The following is a 21,304-nucleotide window of genomic DNA, read 5'->3' on the forward strand; positions in this document are numbered from 1 at the left end:
CCTATATCGGGCAGCAATGATATAGGAAGATGCTGAAAGGCATCATCTCATACTGCATGGGAGATGTCAATGGTAAACCCCTCCTGTATTCTACCAAAGAAAACAACAGGGCTCTGTGGTTGCCAGGAGTCAACACTGACTTGAGGGCACAACTTTACCTTTACCAGAAGACCAGCTCTCCTCTCCTTCTTTATCTACCCTAGCTGCAGTGGAAGTGCACAGGTAGAGAAAGCACTGCTAATTAATATTGTCTGGAGACATGGAGTTGAAGTTCCAAATAAAATTGTTTATTTAGGAAATCCATCCAGGAGATAGATAAGACCTACATGCTTGGTCTTAGCTTCATACAGAACCTGAGTCTATCAGACTAACGAAGGGGAATCCAAGTAGAGAAAGTGGAGTCATAGAGGGAAACCCCTTGCTCACTATCTCTACCCCTAGCGCTCCTAGTGGTTATTAGGGTTGCTGGTGCAAAGAGTCGATGTCATTGGGAGCTGCATCTTCAACCATTTCAACCTTTTAACGCTGAGCCATCTGTAGTCTCATGCGATTTTAATTATTTTGTTTCAAACCATCTTCATTCTCACTATAGGGTACTGCAACTGTCATCAGTTGCTCATCAGATTTTGAAAGTTCAAACCCTCTGATGCCCTGTAACTATGAGCAAAGCAAGCATGCTTCAAAATGCCGTGAAACTGTCCCCTTTACTGCCACCTGACCCCCTACCCCACATGAATCAGTATTGTGGTAGGTGAGGGCTTGAGCCCCGCTATCCTCCTACTCTGCTGCCAATCTGCAGGGCTCTCGAATCTGACCACTGTCAACTAAAGAAAAACTAAACCCATTAGGGCTAATAATAAGTTTTAAATTTGGTCCATGGCAAGCCAACCAACATTTAAAATGATAAACAGGAGCCAAGCATCATTTGCAATAGCAAGCTGGTCAGCATTTCAGATGGAGAACAGTGGATGTTTTTGCTAGGATGTGAACTAGTATGCATACTAACCACTCAGAAAATCTTGTATATTAAACATGGAAAGTCATTTGGAAAATGACATATCTGCAATTGAGGATAAATGTCCTGAACATGCAACATTACTTTTTGCTGAGACAGAATTATCTTAAGAGATAAAAGGGAAGGTTTCACATTTCTTTTTTCCACCTCAGTATTTGTTTGGAAGGCTACATGTAAAATTTGAACAAAATCTATACCTCAAACCAAACCAAACCAACCAACCAACCAAAAACCATAAAACAAATTCGCATTAGCCACAAAAAAGCTGCTTTTGCTTATTTAATGGTTAATTTAATGGTTATCAAATTCCATTATAATCAGGAAAGCTGGCTCTGTTGTCTTTGTGAGACTTTCAATAGTGCAATTTTTGTGTCAAACAGTTGGGCCATGACCCAATGGAACAAATTAGTCAGGAGTGACTAACTCAAATCCCAGTGCTTTCAATGGGATTAGTCATGACTAACTTAAACTAGGTTGATGTCTTGTTCTGCAAACATGTCTGCTCTCTCCTTGAAGAAATGCCGGGCTGTGTATAGCCCTGAAGCCCTGATGTATAGATATGTTGTGGATTTCTTCTTCTTGTTGTAAGACCTCAGAATATGGCTAAGATTACAGTGTTTAAAAAGTCACCGTTCCTTTTTGCATGAAGAATCCAATAAAAACCTGACAGACTTGTTGGCGTGCTGAAGAACTTTGGGCTCTTTCTGCTTGGCAGTCTCTGGCAATTCTTCTCTGTTCTGTGATGGTTTGGGATTTCAAATCAAATTGCAGACCAGTTTGTTCCCTGGCACTTGAGAAGTTTCAAAGTCATGTTTTCTTTCCCTTCTCATAATTTACAGTGACCTAAATCCAGATGTTTTCTAATTCCTACTCGTTTTCAAACGGTTGACAGGATTTTCACTTGTTTTCTTTCTGGTTCAGTACCGCCAGCACCAGGCCACAGTCTTGGTTAGATTAGGGCTTTGAAGCCTGCAGCAAATTTGTTACTTACATTGACTGGATGCCACTGTTAGTATAAACTACATTGTTGTAGGAAGGAAGGCTTAATTCTGAGGGAGCCAGCATAAAGCTTGAGTTAGGAAGTTAAGTTAAAAGGCAGGGATAGAATGTATTTGAGTTGGAAACATTAACCCCATTAAAAGAAGTTAAAAGGCCTCTCTTAAAGTGGTGGCTCTCTCATATTTAACCTCCCCTCCAACTGACCACAGCATAGCATCACTCCCAGTGACTGCTGCTGGTGTATTTCTGTTTCTTTTCGATTTTGAGCCTCTCTGGGATAGGGAACTGCCTTCGCTATGTCAACCACTCTGTGAACTTCTTGTTCTTTGTTGGAAAGTGATGTATATTCTTAATAATTAAATAATAATCTTACTGGAATGCAGGGGATGAAGCATAGCTCTTCTTTGTAGTGCTCTGCTCTCTCCACCATGCCTTTTGTGCAATACTTTAAGGACCATTTGCCAATAAAGAGCTTAGCAAATTCTGCTTTACAGGGATCTGAGTTCTGACACTGTGATATAATTGCATATTTCTCTCTCTATTCGAAATGTTCAACAGGCACATCCTGTGTGATATGGTAGAGATGAGACTGATGAGATGTACAGTGGTTGCCGTACTGATTTTATACTTTGGCATGGTCATTAAATTTCTTCCTTCACTTGAATTTAGATCAGATATTGTAGTTCCATTCATTTGGAATCCTGCTCTGAAAGCTATACTCTAAGAGTGAAACTTAAATCTGCCATACTTCTGGCAGATCTGCTGCATTTTCATCCTGAACTAGGGAGTTTTCATCATCAGGGCCAGCACCAAGGGTTAGGATTCTTGGGCATCCGCTAAGGGCCCAAGACCTTCAGAAGACCTACTGCTGATCTATGAGACCAATCTCTGTGCACATAGCCTTCATGTGCTGATGCCAGAGCCACTCTCCCAGGGCCAACTCAGGTAGGAGGCAGCTCATGGGCAGTTTGCTGAGGATCCCTGAAATCTGGAGTAAGCTTTGTTGATTGTTGTCATCATACTTGCATAGGCAGGACAACGGACTCATGGATACTCTACTATGTTCTCTCCTTTTATAGATATAAGGTTAAGTTTATTTGGTCATTGACCAGCAAACATTTACAATAAACCAGTATGTATTTTACAATTTTACAAATACTGTAACAAAACCTGGCCATAACAGAGATAATATCAGTGTCCACATTAATTAAAAGATAATTTAAATAAAATTCATCAGACTGGCTAGGCAAATTATCTAACATAGGAGATATAAGTCTTAAATGGGGCTCACTATAAAAATCACAATAAAGAATAACATGTGAGGTGGATTCTATAACCCCTTTGCCACATGGGCAAAGTCATAAAAATAGCGAACTCCCTTAAACCTGCCATCCTTTTATATTCTTTGTATAGTTCTCTCTAAAGAAAGGGAAATCTCGCAAGCATAGAATCATCATCTTGTGTAATACTATTCCAGTAACATAAGAACAGTCCTGCTGTGTTTCACACAGTGGCCCACCAGGTGCCACTGAGAAGCCCATAGGCAAGAGGTGACGGCATGCCCTCTCTCATGCTGTTGCTCCCTTGCGTATTTAGAGGCCTCTTGCCTCTGAGACTGGAGATGGCCTACAGCCACCAACTAGTAGGCATTGATAGACCTGTTCTCCATTAATTTGTCCAAGCCCCTTTTAAAGCCATCCAAGCTAGTGGCCATCACCACATCCCTTGGCAGAGAATCCCATAGATTAATTCTGCAATGTGTGAAAAAGTACTTCCTTTTGTCAGTGCTAAATTTCCTGGCAAGCAGTTTCATGGGATGACCCCTGGAATTAGTGTTGTGAGAGAGGGAGAAAAATCCATCTCTGTCCACTTTCTCTACTCCATGCATAATTTTATACACCTGTATCATGTCTCCCCATAGTCACCTCTTTTCCAAACTAAAAAGGCCTAAATGCTGGACTCTTGCTTCATAAGGAAGGTGCTCTAGGCCTCTAATTAGGGTGTGCTGAACCAGTCCGTGATTGAACCACCAGTCCACTGCAAAAATGGGCCAGGTCCATGACAGAACTGGACTGAACCTGGTTCACCTGTGGTTTGCTGGTTTGAGCAGCTGTAAAAGGGGATTCCAGTGAAGAATCCCCTATGCTTTTGAAGTAAAAAATGTTTTTGTAAATGGTGGCGGAGGGGAGCAGTGATTTAGAGGCACCTTTAAATGATAAATAGAAGGCAGTTACCGACAGGCCTGCGGCACTCCTCCCCACTCCGCCCCCATCCTTGCAGCAGCAGCAGCAGCAGCAGCAGCAGCAGTGACAAACATTTTTTGCTTCAGAAGCAAATGGGTTAGGTTGCTCAAACCAGCAAACTAGTTTGAGCGGATTCAGTCAGACTGATTGGAGCAGTCTGCACTGGCCGGTCAGTCCGACTGAACAGTTTGCGTACTGTGGTCAGATCCAAATTCGATTAGTATTCAGACCAGACCGCAAAAATTGGTTCTGTGCAGACCTCTACCCCTGATAATCTTGGTTGCCTTTTCTGCACCTTTTTCCAGTTCTACAATGTCCTTCTTAAAATACGGTGACCAGAACAATATGCAGTACTCCAAATGTGGCCTCCCCATAGATTTGTATAAGGGTATTATGATATTAGCATTTTTATTTTCAATCCCCTTCACAATGGTCCCTAGCATAGAAGTTGCTTTTTTCACAGGTGCTGTACACTCTTTCAATGATCTGTCCACCACCACACCAAGATCTCTCTCCTGGTCAGTCACTGACAGTTCGTACCCCATCAGTGTATATTGGAAGTTGGGTTTTTTTTGCCCCAATATGTATCACTTTAATCTTGCATACATTGAACTGTGCATCCATTTTGTTGCCCACTCCCCTGGTTCCACAATCAACTGTTGTGGAACTGTTGTGGAAGGCACAGTCATTTTGCATGTCTAGAAATCTGGTCTCTCTGTCAATACCCACACGTAAATTTGTCCAGCCTATGTGTGGGTAATTGAAGTCACCCATTATTGAAGCTTTGTATCTCTTTGACACCTCACTGATTTGTTTCTCAAACTCCAGGTCACTCTCAGCATTTTGATCTGGAGGCTGATAGCACGTCCCTAGTAAAACATTTCCTTCAGTCTTCGTATTGTCACTCATAGAGGATCTACACACGATCAGCCCACTCTCCCCGCAGAAAAGCAGGGAGACGTCCCTGGGCGGCTGGATCAGCCACCCACATGATTACTAGTTCTGTCACGGCCCCTAGAAGTCCCAAGATGCCCTGCACCAGTGTGCGGGGCATCTCGGGAGATCCCTGAGGCTGGGGGATTTGTTGGAGCCCCCCGGTCAGGGGTCTTCTTGTGAGTCGCCGCAGTGCGTAGCCATGCCATGGCGACTCATGATCACCAAAACAGGGTTAGCGGAGCACTCGCTCTGCTAACTTCATATAAGCAGGGGGGGGATTTACTGAGGTTTGCTGCCAGGAACCATGTGGCCCCCATGGCAGCACAAAATAATGGGAAAGTGGGCTTGGCTCCCTTAGCCTGCTTTCCTGCGGTCACGAGAGTCGCATCTATATGTTTCTGTGGACTACTCTGGTCCTCCTAGGTTTTCTTGCTTGTTGGATTCTATCCCTTGTATCCATGAATAACGCAGCTTAAAAAAACAAAAACTTATCTTGTTCTGTTCCTGCTCTGCTTTAATTGGTTTCTCCTCTTTTTTTATATCAATCCAATATAGTAGCTAACTGGGCTGCATTATAATATATTCCTTTACTTGGTAAACCTGCTCCTCTTTTGATAGCTTGTTTGTATAATATTGTTTTATTAACCCTAGGTGCTTTATCCATCCAGATATAGTCCATAATCAATTTTTGCCAATTTCTGAGAATAGACTGTTCACACTTAAGAAGATATTTGCAAACAAAAATAATAACCTGGCTCATTTCTATAACTACTATCTTACCCATCATGGAAATACAGAGTCTGCCAATGTTTCAAATCCTTCTTTATCTCCAACCATAATTGGTTATATTCACTTATTTTACTCAAGGTCTTTTGGACCCAAATACCTATATATCTTATGGAAGTCTGCTTTCTTTTTATTTCATATTTTCCAATGGTATACTATCCATTATTGTTTTGGGTATTTATACTCAACCACTCTTACTTCTCCTGATTTACCTTATACCCAGAGACTTGACCAACTTTCTCAGAGATTTCAAACACAGCTGGAATTGAGTTTCTTAAGTCTGTAAGGGTTAACATAGTATCATCTGTATAAAGGGCAATCTTAAAATCTTATTTTTCCCATCAGAACTCCTTGATTTGTTTCTCCTTCCTAACTAATTATGCCAGTGGTTCTATTGCCAATGCAAAAAGTAAAGATGATAATGGGCATCCTTGTCTTGTGCCTTTGTACAACATAGACCAATCCATTAATAAGAAGTTGAGCAGAGGCATTTTGATGTATTTCCTGAATCCATCTTAAGAAAACCCCTCCCAGTCTTACTGCACTTAATACTTCCTCCAGATGTTTTGGTTCAATTCTGTCAAATACATTTTCTGCATCTAGGAAGATCACTACTCCCTCTAATTTCTTCTGTTGCATTTTGTCTATTATATTCATCATTCTTTTGATATTACAGTAAATGGCATTTTTCTCTTTGGCAACCCCCCCATTTGATCACAGTCTATATAATTTACTGTGTTGTGCCTGGTCTGGTTGCTAGTATTGCAGTACAAATTTTATGATCTTGATTTAAAAGTGTAATAGATCCGTATGACTCGGGTAATTTAGGATCTTTTCCTGACTTGGGTATAACGACTATCCTTGACTTTTTCCAGGTTTTTGGTAATTTTTTTCTGATCCATACATTCATTTATTATTTGACAGTATGGTTGTGCTAATACTTCATCTTTTTTAAAATAAAATTCTGATGATAGGCCATCTGGGCTTGGGGCCTTGTTATTTTTCAGGGTGTTTTTAAAAAATTGTTCCTTTCCATTCCTGCATTGTGATGGGGCTTTCTGTTTTATTCTCTTCCTCCTGTGAGATCTTGAATGTCCCTAATTTATCAATAAATGATTTAACTGAAGCCTTAGTTGGATGATTAGAAGTATATAATTATGTATAATATGAAACAAACTGTTGGAGTATCTCTTTAGCGTTTGAAGCCATTTTTGCATCATATTCAAATGTCATTTTGGGTGTTCATTTAGGGTCATTTAGATTCATTTAGGTTCATTTTAGATGTCTCTTCCAGTATATCTGTTACATTAGCATAGCAAAGCTAGGAGGAGTGTGTTGGATGACAAATTACAGCTGTTGGGAGTAGACATTGTTATTTTCCTGTATATGTTTGAGCTTTGCAGAGAAATATTTATTCATTTATTTATTTATCTTTATTTATTTATCGTATTTATTTATGTAATCTTCTATTACATAGCGGATAACTTGTCACAAAACCAGTGCATTTCCTGGCCTTTTCTCCCCACTCTTCAATTTTGTCCTCTAGATTTTTGCAATTAACACTTCATGCATCTGATGAAGTGAGCATCTCTCCTGAAAAACCCTATTCAGGAAGTCAGATGAACACATGAGGGGCAGGACTGTGCATGCTGCCCTGCCTCCCAAGCTCTTCCTATTCCACTGAGGGTCTGTATACAGATTTTGCTACAATAACAGAGCAATCCTGTGCATGCCTACTTAAGAGTAAGCCAGTTAAACAAAACGGGACTTACTTCCAAGTAACGATGCATAGGATTGAACTGTGAACCTCTTAGGCTTTAAGATGCCATGGGACTTCTTGCTGCAACAACCTAATAAGGCTGTTAGGCTATTCCTCTGGAATAGGAGACTTATCCTATCTAGTTGAATTAGGCTAGTTAGACTGACGATAGTATCTTTATAATAAAGCACTAAAAGAAGAAAGAGAGTGGGATGATTGACTGATAGGTTCAATAAAAGTGTCCTTTGCCTTCTATGCTACAGAAGTCCATGCAGTATTGCATGGGACAATAACAATGAGTTTTGTGGGACCTCTGAGAGTTTCTGCAGTGGAGTGGCCAGACAGGCCTAATTGATTGTATTGGGTTACTTAATGAAATTTTAAAAACAACAACTGGTTACTCCAGCATATGCTGTTTTGTGTGACTAGTTTAGAGCATTGTACTCCAGCACTTAGCATTTGAGAGTGGCTCAGATGCTAGAGTAAAGCTGAGTTGTGCTCTTCAGTTGATAAAGCTGAGTTGTGCTCTTCAGTTGATAGAGCCCCTGGTGGCGCAGTGGTAAAACTGCCGCCCTGTAACCAGAAGGTTACAAGTTCGATCCTGACCAGGGGCTCAAGGTTGACTCAGCCTTCCATCCTTCCGAGGTCGGTAAAATGAGTACCCAGAATGTTGGGGGCAATATGCTAAATCATTGTAAACCGCTTAGAGATAAAGCGGTATATAAATGTAAGTGCTATTGCTATTGCTATAAACTGGTGGGATTAAATGATTAAAGGATTTCTTTTTAATTCCCCTAAAATCAACTGGTGGTAGAGAACATAAGAACAGCCCTGCTGGATCAGGCCCAAGGCCCATCTAGTCCAGCTTCCTGTCTCACACAGTGGCCCACCAGATGCCTCTGGGAAACCCACAGTCAAGAGGTGAAGGCATGTCTCCTCTCCTGCTGTTGCTCCCCTGCAACTGGTATTCAGAGGCATCTTGCCTCTGAGGCTGGAGGTGGTCTATAGCCACCAGACTAGTGGCCATTGATAGACCTGTCCTCCATGAATTTGTCTGAATGCTATTTAAAGCCATCCAAGCTAGTGGTCATCACCACATCCTGTGGCAGAGAATACCATAGATTAATTATGCGTGCTGTGAAGAAGTACTTCCTTTTGTCGGTCCTAAATTTCCCGACCTTCAGTTTCATGGGATGAAGTTTTAGTATTGTGAGAGAGGAAGTGTTGTGAGAGGAGAAATTTTTTTTGTCTGTCTACTCTCTCTGCTTCATGCATAATTTTAATATAGCTTGATCATGCCTCCTCACAGTTGCCTCTTTTTCAAACTAAAGCACCTCAAATGCTGTTGCCTTGCTTCATGAAGGTGCTCCAGGCCCCTATCTTGTATTTTTAGACCCTTATTCGATTAGTCTAACTGTAATACACATCTCAATCTTATAGTTTATAGTAGTAATACATGTATCTATTTTACTGTATTACTGTATTATAACCTGTGCTGGTCTTTGACCATAATAAAGATGATTGATTGATTGATTGATTGTTATACAGTGCTTTGTCAAAAACACAGAATTAATACCCTAGGAAATCCTAGTCCTCTTGTCCTCCCTTGGAGATCCTTCTTCAAGTGTAATATATAGAGTGACATGAGGAAAAGGGTCAACAATGTTCACTAGATGCTTCCTCCTCAAGCCTTTCCACTCCAGCAGTGCCCAAAGGGAGAAAAAGCAAACTTAAACACCTTACGATCTGGAATTGTGCTTACTGGGCTTCATACAGTAGCCAGCAATACCTATCAGTAAGAAAACAGAGAGTTGGTTCAGACATTGTATATCCGATCCTCCTTCCTATGATCTGAATGAACAAGGAGCCCTGTGCTCACGCATTCCGTTACATCCAGACAACTAAACCATGGTTTGCAAGAACTCTCCACACCAAGATTTAAAACCATGGTTTGCTCCTGGTTTGCAATCCTGAGGGCCCACACAAGCCACAATTTGCCCATCTGAATCAAGCCAGGAAAGCTGAAGTCAGCCCTGTCAATCTAGGAACTGGTTTATAATAACCAAATTTGCTACTTCTTGACATGAACTGGCCAGATCCAGGAGCATAACTGGGATACTCCATTTCCTGTGAGCAGCAGGAGAGCTGGCACTGGAGGACTGTTAAGGTGAGCTAAACATGCTTTGGCAGTGCCAAAACTGAATAATCTACACCAGCTTATCAGTACCGTGCTGAAATGGCACTTGCAATTTCTGCCCCTTTTGTGTCATGCAAACCTGCTAATGTTGGGTTGGTGAACTGCACTTCTCTCCATCATCTGACTTCAAATTTTGTCAGGTGCCAGAGGGAAGTGCAGCCCACCAACCTGATACTGAAGGGTTTGCATGACACAAAAAGGGTGCAAGTACCAGCTTGTGCTGGAAGCATACGCTTGAAAGAAACTGGCAGATTATGCCAACCAGGCTTCCTACTGATCATGTGAAGCTGTCCAGAGAGCATTTAACCATATGGGCCCTTATCTGCAATCTGAAGGGTAATATTGGTAATCAATAATTCTACAAAGTGGTACAGCTCAAACAGCCTTCCCTCTCAACGGGGAGAGGAAAATGTCCAAAATGTTTGCTAAATATTAGTACTGTTATGAGCCTGATGTGAACCTTCCTTTCAGGGGCATCATTAAGGCATGGGGCATGGGCCCCCAATGAATTACGCAGGGCCCCGAATCTCATCAGCCTCCTCCATGATTTCTTTCAGAAAGGATAAACAGCAGTGGAGGCACCTGCATAGGGTGTGTGAGAGAGCTCTTAGTTTCATCCAGCTTTCTGCTGCTTCCACCTTAACAGGTGCTGTATTATAATATTAGATACTTTTAAAACACACACAATTATTCTTTGTGTGTGTGGGGGGGGGTGATGTATGATTTAGTTTAATTATCAAAAGTGGGTCTGTAGGTCTGGGGCCCAGCTCTTTTAAGTACCTATAAACTCCCCTGCTTCCTTTACTTGCCCAAATTGTTGTACTTGAGATGTTGCAAATATATCTTGCCCCTTCTGTTTTTTTTATCTCTCTCTCTCTCTCTATCTCTTCAGAGCTTATTCCACTTGGTTAAAGTATCAAGATATTACTTACCCCTCTCTTGCTTCCATGACACATTCACATAATATGTGCTGGATTATGAAAGCCTGACTTCTCAGCTGTTGCCCTGAGGGCCAGATCAATGTCACACCCACACACTATAAGAGAACAAAGCCATGCTTATATCTTTTTGGCCTCTGTCGCTCCAAATATTCCTGGTTTTTCTGAAAGTCACATAAAGAAAGGTTTTGGCAATATTTGGGCTTAAAATAGTCTCCATCCTCTTTGATTAAAAAAAGAGATATTTTCATAATACTTTTGTTTGAATGCAAATACATTTTTTCCACAGAGTGCATTTAACTGTACATTTTGTGGTTATATTTGTTTATTTAAATATGTACATCACACCTTTCCTTCCCCATTTAAGGGCCGTCAAGTTAGGTAATAAAATGTTTGCTCTTTTCTCACCTCCCTGAGGCAGTAAATCTATGACCTGGCTGTACTACTTCAGGCGGCATATGGATTATGTAATTGTTATGTAACCATCTCTGGTTGGGGCACATAGTGGATATGAACCTGGGAGACCCAGGACAGTTTGTGTCTCCTTGGCATACATTCCAACACATAGCATTCCAACACAACCACACGTCCTGAAATTTTTGGAAATATGTATCTGCCGTTCACAGTTTACGTTGCTTAGTTAGTGCTGCAAACACAGATATGCGCATGGCAACTATGCTTGCTGCATAAAGTGTGAATTGGATTTCAAATAACCAGTGACTGTATAATGGTGATTCTACTGCAATGTGAAATCTTTTAGATGCTTTTAGTATTATACTGTGCATTTAAAGGTTTATCTTATAGTCATCATTTCTGGTGAAACTTTTTGTCTTCTCAAATTTTACCCACATCTTCCTCTTTAAAATGTTATGTATATTAACCTTTTACACTAGAAATCCTATGCAATAGCAGTTAGGGACTTCCAGTGTACAAAATAATGATATAACTACAATCAAGTTGCATTCCTGGTGGTGGTGGTGGTGGTTCTTCTTTTTATTCTTTGCCTTCGCCTTTAAAGCTTGTACAGTAACCTCTATTGTAGCATAAGAATGCTGTTTATTTTCCAGATGTTAGGATTTATCTGTGATTATTGGTTGTTGCAAAGCATTTTTTAATTGCTTATTTGTTTCACAGTAATGAAATGTAATTTTCCTTGTTTGAAATATAGACGCTTTTAGATAAAAGGATTGACATATCACATTATATATTGTAATTCAAGTCTTGTAATGAGTGTCGGCATTTCATCTACCTCAAACTGCAAATGAGATTGTTAGAGATGTCATTCACAATGCCAAAGGGTCACCTATCACAATAATTAAATGTGCTAATTCCCTGTAATTTAATAATGTTTTGTTGGAGAATGGACTGAGTGTTCAAGTGTCTCATTGGCAGAGGCTAATGAAAATAGCCCTGAACAAGCTCACCTTATGAAAATGACAGGAAAACCATTTTTCACCAAATCCTAGTCTGATAATAATAAGGTCAGAATGAAAGGGAAATCAGAGATGATGTGGAGTCTGTTCACAAACTGCAGACAGAGCAACAGTGAAGCTCCAAAGGCCTGCCCAGTGCCTGTGTATTCCCTAGGACGTGCCCCAAATCCTCATGCAGTTGAAAGGGAAGATCAGTAGCAATAGGCAAGTCAACCACTCAGAGAAAGTTCTTCACTGTTATTAATCTTTTTCATGAGAAACCTCATTCAGGGTTCAGGCTGTATGTTTTGGCCTGCTAAAGTCTTGCATTTCCTTGGGAAATGAAAATAACAAACAGATAAAAAGGAAACAGTTTATTAAGGGGGTGTGTGGAACCACTTTCTGTGGATCAGTTTGAATTCAAACTGAATTTGAACCAGACTGCAGGTTTGTGAACTGGTTTGGTTCAACCAACTGGTTGGTCTCAGTCTGTTCAACAAACCAACTCAGTTAGAAGTGGTTCACCCACAGGGAAGAATGGGGAACTTAAACCAACCCATTATTCCCCATAGGTAGTTCCTAGGGACACCAAAGTGAGGTGGATGGTAGGGCATGATGGGTGCTACCTACCACCCAACCTGCAAAACAATTGGGCAATCAGGCAATTTTTAATTATTATTTTTTCTGGGTCAGTAGGTTAGCCCTAATGGATGGACACAAACTGCAGCTGATGGGCTGCTCTCAACATGATGGCGCCATTGTCAGTCACCAGGAATCTTCAGTGAAGGTTTGGCTGTCTGAACAGCCATTCCTCCACCCAACAGCTCATCTGCCATGTGGTCAGTGTCCATCAGCTCCACATGCAGCACAGCCTACCTGGGCTTTGCTACATTGGAGGGGCTGGCCACAGCACCACCAGCAGATGTTCCCTTGCTTTTCTGTCCCCAGCAGTGTGCCATGAGGGACAGGAAAGCAGTGTGCACCCCACTACGGCTGGTCCACAGATCCACAGTGAAGTGCATGCTGGTGTCAGGCCCTGCTTACTCCTGCAGTTCAGCCCCTGTACAGGGAGGGCACCATCCACTTGCTGAAGGTGGTATTTAAGAGGCTGTTGTAGTTGGGGGAAAGCAATCAGAGCAGCTGGTGGAATCCAGCATTCTCCACCACCTGTAATGGCTGGTCGTCCAGAGCCATCATCTCTCCAGTGGTCTGGGCAATGAGATAAAACTCTGGCCAACCAGACTGCATGCCCACTGATTGCACCCACTGTGCAACTGGCAATGTCCCCTGCTTGAGAGCAGGAGCACATACTTTGCTGCCGCTACCTCAGGGCACACCAGACATCCTAGTGCTACCAGCAGGAGCAAGGACCCCTGGATGATGCTATTCCAGGTGCTTCAGTATCACAGATGTCCAAAGACACATAGGATCCTTGCCCCTGCTGACCAGTACTCTGCAGTTGGTGCAGGCAGCTTGTGTAGGATCACCTTGGTCGAACTCAGTGTTCAACACCATGCTGCTCTCAGCATGGTGGAATATTCTGGTGCTGATGGTACTGGGGCTGCTGGTTTGTGCTGGGTGCCACCACTGAAGCCGTTGATCCATGGCTGAGAAGGTCCAGAAACAACCAGAATGACTTCCTCCTGCTCCTCCTCAGCCTCAGATCGGGGGGTTGCATCACCAATGGAGATTGGGGAGAAAGATGAGACACTGCTGCCACTGTAAGAGTTTCTTCACTGACAGGGGAGCCCCCCCCCACTTCTACCTCAGCCGCTACTAGTGGGTGCACTGTGGGAACAGGTGGCAACACCGGATAGGTGAACTAGTGCACAACAAACTCTAGGGGGAGCTGGAAACTTAGGGAGTAGGCTCCTCTCACCACATTTGCCCCCATGACCAACAGCATCACCCCTCCCTCAGCCTGCTACTCTGCTCCTAGCTCTGCCCTGCACCCTCCTGGAGGACATCTTGTGGGTTTTAAATTGAAGCCCTAGTTCTGTTGGAGGGGGAGGAAGTGCCTTTAGGGGTGTGTGGGGTATGGGGTGGTCTATTTATTTCCCCTCAAATAAAAAAGCAAGTTTTATTTGGGGGGAGGCTTTTGGGGTGGGAGCAAGAAGCAATGTGGTAAGTCTAAGGGAATGGAGACGACATTACTGTAGCCTAAGCTACCCAGTACCCTCGTACCTTTGCTAGGGCTGTGCACAAAACCAGTTTGCCTGTTTAGGTTTGAGTCTAAATTGGTCCAGGCATGTTTGGTTTTGGCACCCTGAATGAGGAGCCCAGCTCAGTTCAAATTCAAATCAGTTTGGACCAGGTTTAGGGGTGACAGGGATGTTAATTTTTTGGTGGGGAAGGCCGCTGAGGGATTCCGTGGCCTCGAGGGTGCTGCTGTGGCCATGGGGGGTCTCCAGTGGTGTCCCCCCCACTGGCTTCCCCAGTCTCTGGTCCATTTTGGGCCCATTTTGGGTCTCTCTGGATGCACTTTGGTCATTTTGGAGGCTGCCACACATGTCTGCGGGCCTCTTGCATGCCCAGGGTCATGACCCAAGGGGGAGGCCAAAGAGGGGAGGGGAACCACTGGAGACCCCCTGTAGCCACAATAGCACCTCCAAGACCTCAGAAGCCCTCAGCAGTTGTAAGTCCACCTTCTCTTCCCCCCAAAATTAATGTTCCCTGGTAGGGATGTGCACAAACCAGTCTGAAGGCCATGCAAGAGGCCTTCGAAATGGTTCGTGCTGGTGCCAATTCAAGGTTCGACGCTGGTGGGGAGTCTCCCTTTAAGGGCGGAGGGGTTGCACTTACCTCTCCCACCGCTTTTCCCCTGCTGGCGCTCTGTTTTTTAAAATAGTTTTCAGGGCAGCAGCGTTCCTCCCTGCCGCCTCTGCCCCCGGTGTTGCCCCCGGTGTTCCGGTATTTCCGGAAGTACGGGCTGCATGTGCGCTGGCACTCAACAGCTGGGGGGAGGGCATATGGGGGCCAGCAGGTGGGACACCCAGCCAAAAAATCAGAAAAGAACAGGAAAAGAACAATAACAGCAACTAGTTAAATGTACTGGAGTGCTGGTAAGACAGAAACTGGCATTGCAAAAGAAAAAGATCAATGAGAGAGACAGATAAACTGCCCTGAGCCATTTTGTAAACTGCCCTGAGCCATTATGGAGGGGCGGTATATAAATCAAATAAATAAATAAATACAATCTCTCTCTCCCTCTCTCCCACACACACCAGCAGGAGGCCCAGCAGAATCTGATGAGTGCAGAGTGATTCAACTCAGTGATGTAGCAGCAGGGCAGCAGCATAGCAAGGCACAGCAGGGCAGCAGACAGAGACTCAGCAAAAGCAAGACAGCAGGCACAACAGAAATTCAGCAAGGCAGACAGATCTCTTCCTTCAGATACAGAGGCAGAGTGAATAAATACACTTTGAAACTCCCTCCTTTTTGCTCCCCCTCCCTCATCCCTCCCCCCCCCTCAGCCAATGGGGGAAGAGTTGCCCTGACAACACTTGATTTGGAATGATAACAAGCCAACTAGGGGAAAAGAGATCACAAGCCAATCAGAAAGCAGTAGCATAAAACCAATCAGCAAGGGAGAAAAGCAAGTAAACAAGCAGAAAAAATGGCAGCCACCATAGCAGCTCGAACCTTCAAACCATTTTGAATCTGGTTTGCATCAAACCAGATTCAATTCAGTTCAGTTTTGGACCAGCTGCCTTTCCTGAGGGCCAGTCTGTTTTGCGGTTGAACCAGATAAACTGACCTGGTTCGTGGCGAACTGTTTTGAAATGAACCATTTGTGCACATCCCTATTGTTCATGGCTTAGAGCAGTAGACACAATTCAGTTTGAACTGTGAATCAGTGGACAATATATTCTTGTGTGTCCTTCTGTCCCTATTAATGTATCCTATTGATATACGTTTAACATTACTTGGCCTTCAACAACACCTAAGCACATGTTTTCAGTAGGGATGTGCATGAAGTGTAAGGCACCGAAACACTCTGAGCTGCCCCAGCCAAATTGTTTCAGTGGGCAGCAGGCAGGTGCTTTAAAAGGAGGAAGGCAAGCTTTAACTGCCCTTTCATTGCTCCTCCATTGTCCCCCACACCCCACTATGGTGCTGTCGGTATTAAACACCATGCTGTATGGCTGCAGTGTTGCTTCCAGCAGGCAATTCCACAGGCATTGTCAGTGCATAAATTACTACATTATTACTACACAGGCATGCACAGAAGCCTTTCATATGCCAGCGCCACCCAGAGGCTGCTGGGAGCATCACTGCAGCCACGTGGTGCAGCATTTAATACCAACAGCCCCACAGTGGGGCAGTGGGGGGCAGCAGAGGAGCAATGAAAGGACAGGTAAGACCTGCCTTCCTCCTTTTAAAACACCCGCTCTCCACCCCCAAGGCCCCCCCCCCGGTTGTGCATGAAACGCTCAATGCACATTCCTAGTTTTCAGTCAAAGTGTTTTCTGAATCAGGGCTGTACTGTGTAGCATTTTGTCAGTACATGATGTATAATGTGTAGTTCCGATTTCAGTTTGGTTTCACCTCACAATACCTTGCTCCAGTTTAATTCAGCTTCCTGGATTTGTCCAATTTCCTTATGCATGATATGCAGCATAAGGTTCCAAAGGCAACCTGTACTATGAAAAGAGGATTTATGAATTATGAAGAGGCTTACATGGCTTAGAGGGAAATGCAGTGGGCAAGATAAAAGACAAGTAGAGGGCATTTAGATACAAAATAACAAAAAAGATGAGGAAGAATGATGAAGCAAATTTATAATTAGCAGGATGGGGGAGGGGGAATTACTACACAGGCAGATTTAAGAACAGCAGGCTCAGTCCTGCTATTGTGTGTGCAATGGGCTAAAAACAAAATATGTCTGGGCTATATTAAGGTATACTTATGCATTATGGTGGCAGGTTCATGTCTTTGACATGATCTGGCATTGATATTGGAGTCACAAGTGAGACTGGTGCACCAGCTGTGACCCTTCCCTGACACACATAGCCTGGTCACAGTTATCCATGCTCTGATAACCACCAGATTAGACTAGTGTAACACATCTTGCATGCTTAAAGAGCTTCACTGGCTCCTGGTCCATTTCCAGGCAAAATTCAAAGTGCTGCGGATAACCCTTAAAGACCCTCATGACTTTGGGACTTGTGTACCTGTTCCCACCTCAACCTGCCCATGCACTACAATCATCTTTGGAAGCTGTCCTCTGGTGCCCCCATCTGGAATAAGAAGGGTAGTGACCAGAGAGAGATGGGACTTCCTTAGTTGGGGCACTCCAGCTGCGACACTCTCCTGTGTGTGCATGCTGCCAATGCTCTGGTTTTCCCAGTGCTGGATGACTGCTGTCTTTTGCTATTTCGTTGTATGTTGTGATTCTGCTCTGTTGCTGTCTATTTTCTAGCAACCACTATGGAAATTTTGTTGATGTGCAATATACAGATTTTTAAAATATCTAAGGAATAAATAAAATGCATTCTACATGGGTCTGCCTTTGCAGACTGTTCAGAAGTGGTAGTTCAAAATATAGCCAGTAGGCTAAGTGGGACCAGGTAATGGGAACATCTCTCATCAGTGCTCAAACAACTGTAGTAGCTCCAAGTCTATTTGTTGTCACAATTCAAAGTGCCTGTGCTTAAAATTAAAACGCTTTGTGGTGTTAGTCCTGGGTACCCAAGATATTGCATCCTCCCAGATGACCCTGCTTGCACATGGAGATCACCTTCTGGGAAACTGAGCTTTTTCTGAGGCTTCAGCCATGGCTATAGCCTCAGAAAAAAGCTCCATTTCTGAGAAGCACATTGTGCCATTTGGCCTATAGTGAAGGGGTTGGGGGAGCACACATGTGTGTGCTCCCTCCAGATTAAAGATAAAGCAATATGTAACCTTATATGCTTCCTCCATCAAGTAAAAGTTGTGAGGAGGAGGAGAGGGCAGTGGAGGGGAGAGGTTTCTGACAAACGTGTCAGAATCCTGACACAGCACCAACACACCAGTGGGGAGGTGTTGGCATGGCCCCTCCCGACAGTGTCACTGCTGTGTCTTGTCAGAACCTGACATTGTTGGCTGTGTGCAGGGTTTACAGCAAGGCTCCTGTGTCTTTAATAAACATCCACCTGCTGCCATTGCAGATTACAATGTGCCCTAGGAAGTGGGAGCTGTTCAGGTGAAAAATAACCCTCACAACCCAATTTATATCCAGAAGTCCTTCAGTATACTTGAAGTTACTTTCTTGATTATGGTCTGTGCATCCAAGTCCACTTTGGGCAGGCTCTCTTACCAGGTATGGCTTGGTAAATCCAGGTTATTTGTACAAGAGAAATCGCATCATCTCATACTGCTCAGGAGGAGGCAATGATGAACCCCTCCTCCCAAACAAAACGACAGGGCTCTGTGGGCGCCAGGAGTCAAAATCGACTTGACAGCACACTTTACCTTTATGATAAATAAAACAAGCACTTCCATGAGCTGTTGATAAGCACATTTTTGGTTTTAATTTCTTACAGAGGTGGACCTAAGCAATCTAGATGGCATGTTGGACCTCTTGAAGGACGAGATCAGTAGCTCGAGGAGGAGGAGGAGATATCCAAGGCATGCAGCTGATGATGATTACAACATTGAAGTGCTTCTGGGTGTTGATGACTCCGTTGTACAGTTCCATGGAAAGGAACATGTTCAGAAATATCTTCTGACACTAATGAACATTGTGAGTAATTTACCAGTGTTTATGATCACAACGTGCACTTAAAGCAGCTCAACAGTTTCAGCCATTTCAGTCAGGTCCTACAGGCCTTTGTCTCATAAAAATAAATGTAGGCATTTTTAATTTAATCATGATAATTAGGAACGATAAATGTGTTAGATAAACACAAGGTTGGAGGTGGGGAGCTTGATCATCAATCAAGGCTCAGCTGGGTCGGATGTGTCCTACCCAGATTCCATCCCCAGCTTCTAAACAAGGGAGGCGGGGAAATTGTCCTGCCCAGCTTCAGCTTGACTGATGATTAAGCGCTCTCCTCCAACCTTGTTTTTATCTAACATATGAAATGGGGAGTGTGCCCAGCTTCCAAATTAGTGTAGAAGATTCTCCTACCCTAATGACAAATGTGTGAACTGCCCTTTAGAATAGATTGAGATGTATTGTATGCTTACAATATATTTCTGTTCCTTTTCTGACTTCTCTTTCTTTCCATCTTCCTTGTGCACACATGAATAGTCTCTCCCTCTCATGTACAGTGCCACTCATTCACTAGACTGAGAGAAAGTGTCCCCATTTGCACATAACGCCAAACTAGAGTTTAATGGGGCAGAGGCTGGAATTAGTGTACGCGCGAATATGTGAAACCGTCATTTCATGGCAAAAGCAACTTGCGGTTTCCCTTGCTAGACTCTTTGAACCTTCGGTTTGTAGTGAGTTTTGCTGCTCCAACCTGAGGTTTGAAGGCAGCATTGTTACATCTGAAATCAGACGCAGCCATAACCACAGTTTCATGCTGTTTCTGGAACCGAAACCATAGAGATGGCAGCCCAGACCTGCCCACTCTTGACCACCACCACCCCCGGCAATCAGAAGAGAAAGGGGACAGGATGATAAGATGGGCACTATGTGTTTTGGTCTCCAAAAATGATTCGATAAATGAGTATCTTCACAAGCACATGTAGTTGTGGTGGCACCATAAACCAGGCAACATGATTAGATCACTGCAAAGAGAACATATGGCAGAGCAGTGATACCCGGGGTTTTAAAGGCAGCTTCACCCAGGAATTCTTGAATGGCTCTGCTCTATTTTTTGTACAATGAAGTTGGGAAAGGGGGCCCCAGCCCATTCCCCTTAGGTAAAGGCAAGAGATCTCTGGCATTACTCATGAGGAGAACCCTCCAGCAGGAGCAATATTGCCTCCAGTAACAGGAGAGATTGCTCCTATGTGATGATAAAGGATTCTGCTCTGGAGCAGACGACTCTCCCATGAGAGTGGAAGGACATGGAAAGGCTAGATGCAAGCCTACAACTCCTGGGGCTTTTTAGTTTAGAAAAAAGACGACTGTGGGGAGACATGATAGAGATCTGTAAAATCATGCATATTGTGGAGAAAGTGGATAGAGAGAAATTCTTTTCCCTCTCACATAACACTAGAACCAGGGGTCACCCCATGAAACTGATTGCCGGGAAATCTAGGACTAACAAACGGAAGTACTTTTTCACACAACGCATAATCAACCTGTGGAATTCTCTGCCACAAGATGTGGTGACAGCCAGCAACCTGGATGGCTTTAAAAAGGATTTGGATAACTTCATGGAGGAGAGCTCTATCAACGGCTATTAGTCAGAGGGCTATAGGCCACCTCCAGCCTCAAAGACAGGATGCCTCTGAGTACCAGTTGCAGGGGAGTAACAGCAGGAGAGATGGCATGCCCTCAACTCCTGCCTGTGTCTTCCAGTGGCATCTGGTGGGCCACTGTGCGAAACAGGATGCTGGACTAGATGGGCCTTGGGCCTGATCCAGCAGGGCTGTTCTTATGTTCTTAACCAGATGGTGGTCTGTCCATGACAATGGGGAAATCACAGGAGTCCCCACCTACGGACCAGTAATATGCGCCAATCCCAAGACCACTTGGGATAGGCCCATAGTTGTCATGGCCACTATGAACTCCTGAGCTGCCCCAGACAAATTAGTCCCAAAGTGAACATTGAAGTCCCTCAGCACCAGAAGCCTGGGAGACTCCAATGCTAAGTCCGAGACCAAGTCTGTCAGCTCAGTTAGGGACTCTCTTGAGCCGTGGGGTGATCAGTACACCAACAGAAGTCCCACTGTATCCCTGGCCCCCAAACTTAAGTACACACATTCAATATGGTCAGACACTTCAAAAGGGATCCTGGCAAGAGAGATTTTCTTATAGACCACAGCCATTCCACCTACCTGCCTATGTCTCCTCCGCTACTCCTCAGCAGAGTACCTTGCAGCAGTGGCGACCTGTGAACGCATCGCTGGGGGGGTGGGG

General features: G+C 43.8%; 1 protein-coding gene across 10 annotated transcripts in view; it reads left to right on the plus strand.

Annotated features, from left to right (window-relative positions):
• ADAMTS2 (ADAM metallopeptidase with thrombospondin type 1 motif 2) overlaps positions 1 to 21,304 on the plus strand; it is a 392,140-nt gene that overhangs the window by 250,775 nt on the left and 120,061 nt on the right. For 9 of the 10 annotated variants that reach the window (XM_053298177.1, XM_053298178.1, XM_053298179.1 and 6 more), the window contains one exon: positions 18,810 to 19,009. In XM_053298177.1, the coding sequence (XP_053154152.1) occupies positions 18,810 to 19,009 (200 nt within the window). Of the gene's footprint in view, positions 1 to 15,574; positions 15,692 to 18,809; positions 19,010 to 21,304 lie in introns of those variants that run through there. The other variant, XM_053298183.1, reaches the window with a different exon arrangement.

Source organism: Hemicordylus capensis, chromosome 2, assembly GCF_027244095.1.
Source record: "Hemicordylus capensis ecotype Gifberg chromosome 2, rHemCap1.1.pri, whole genome shotgun sequence".
In the NCBI taxonomy this organism is placed as follows: Eukaryota; Metazoa; Chordata; class Lepidosauria; order Squamata; family Cordylidae; genus Hemicordylus; species Hemicordylus capensis.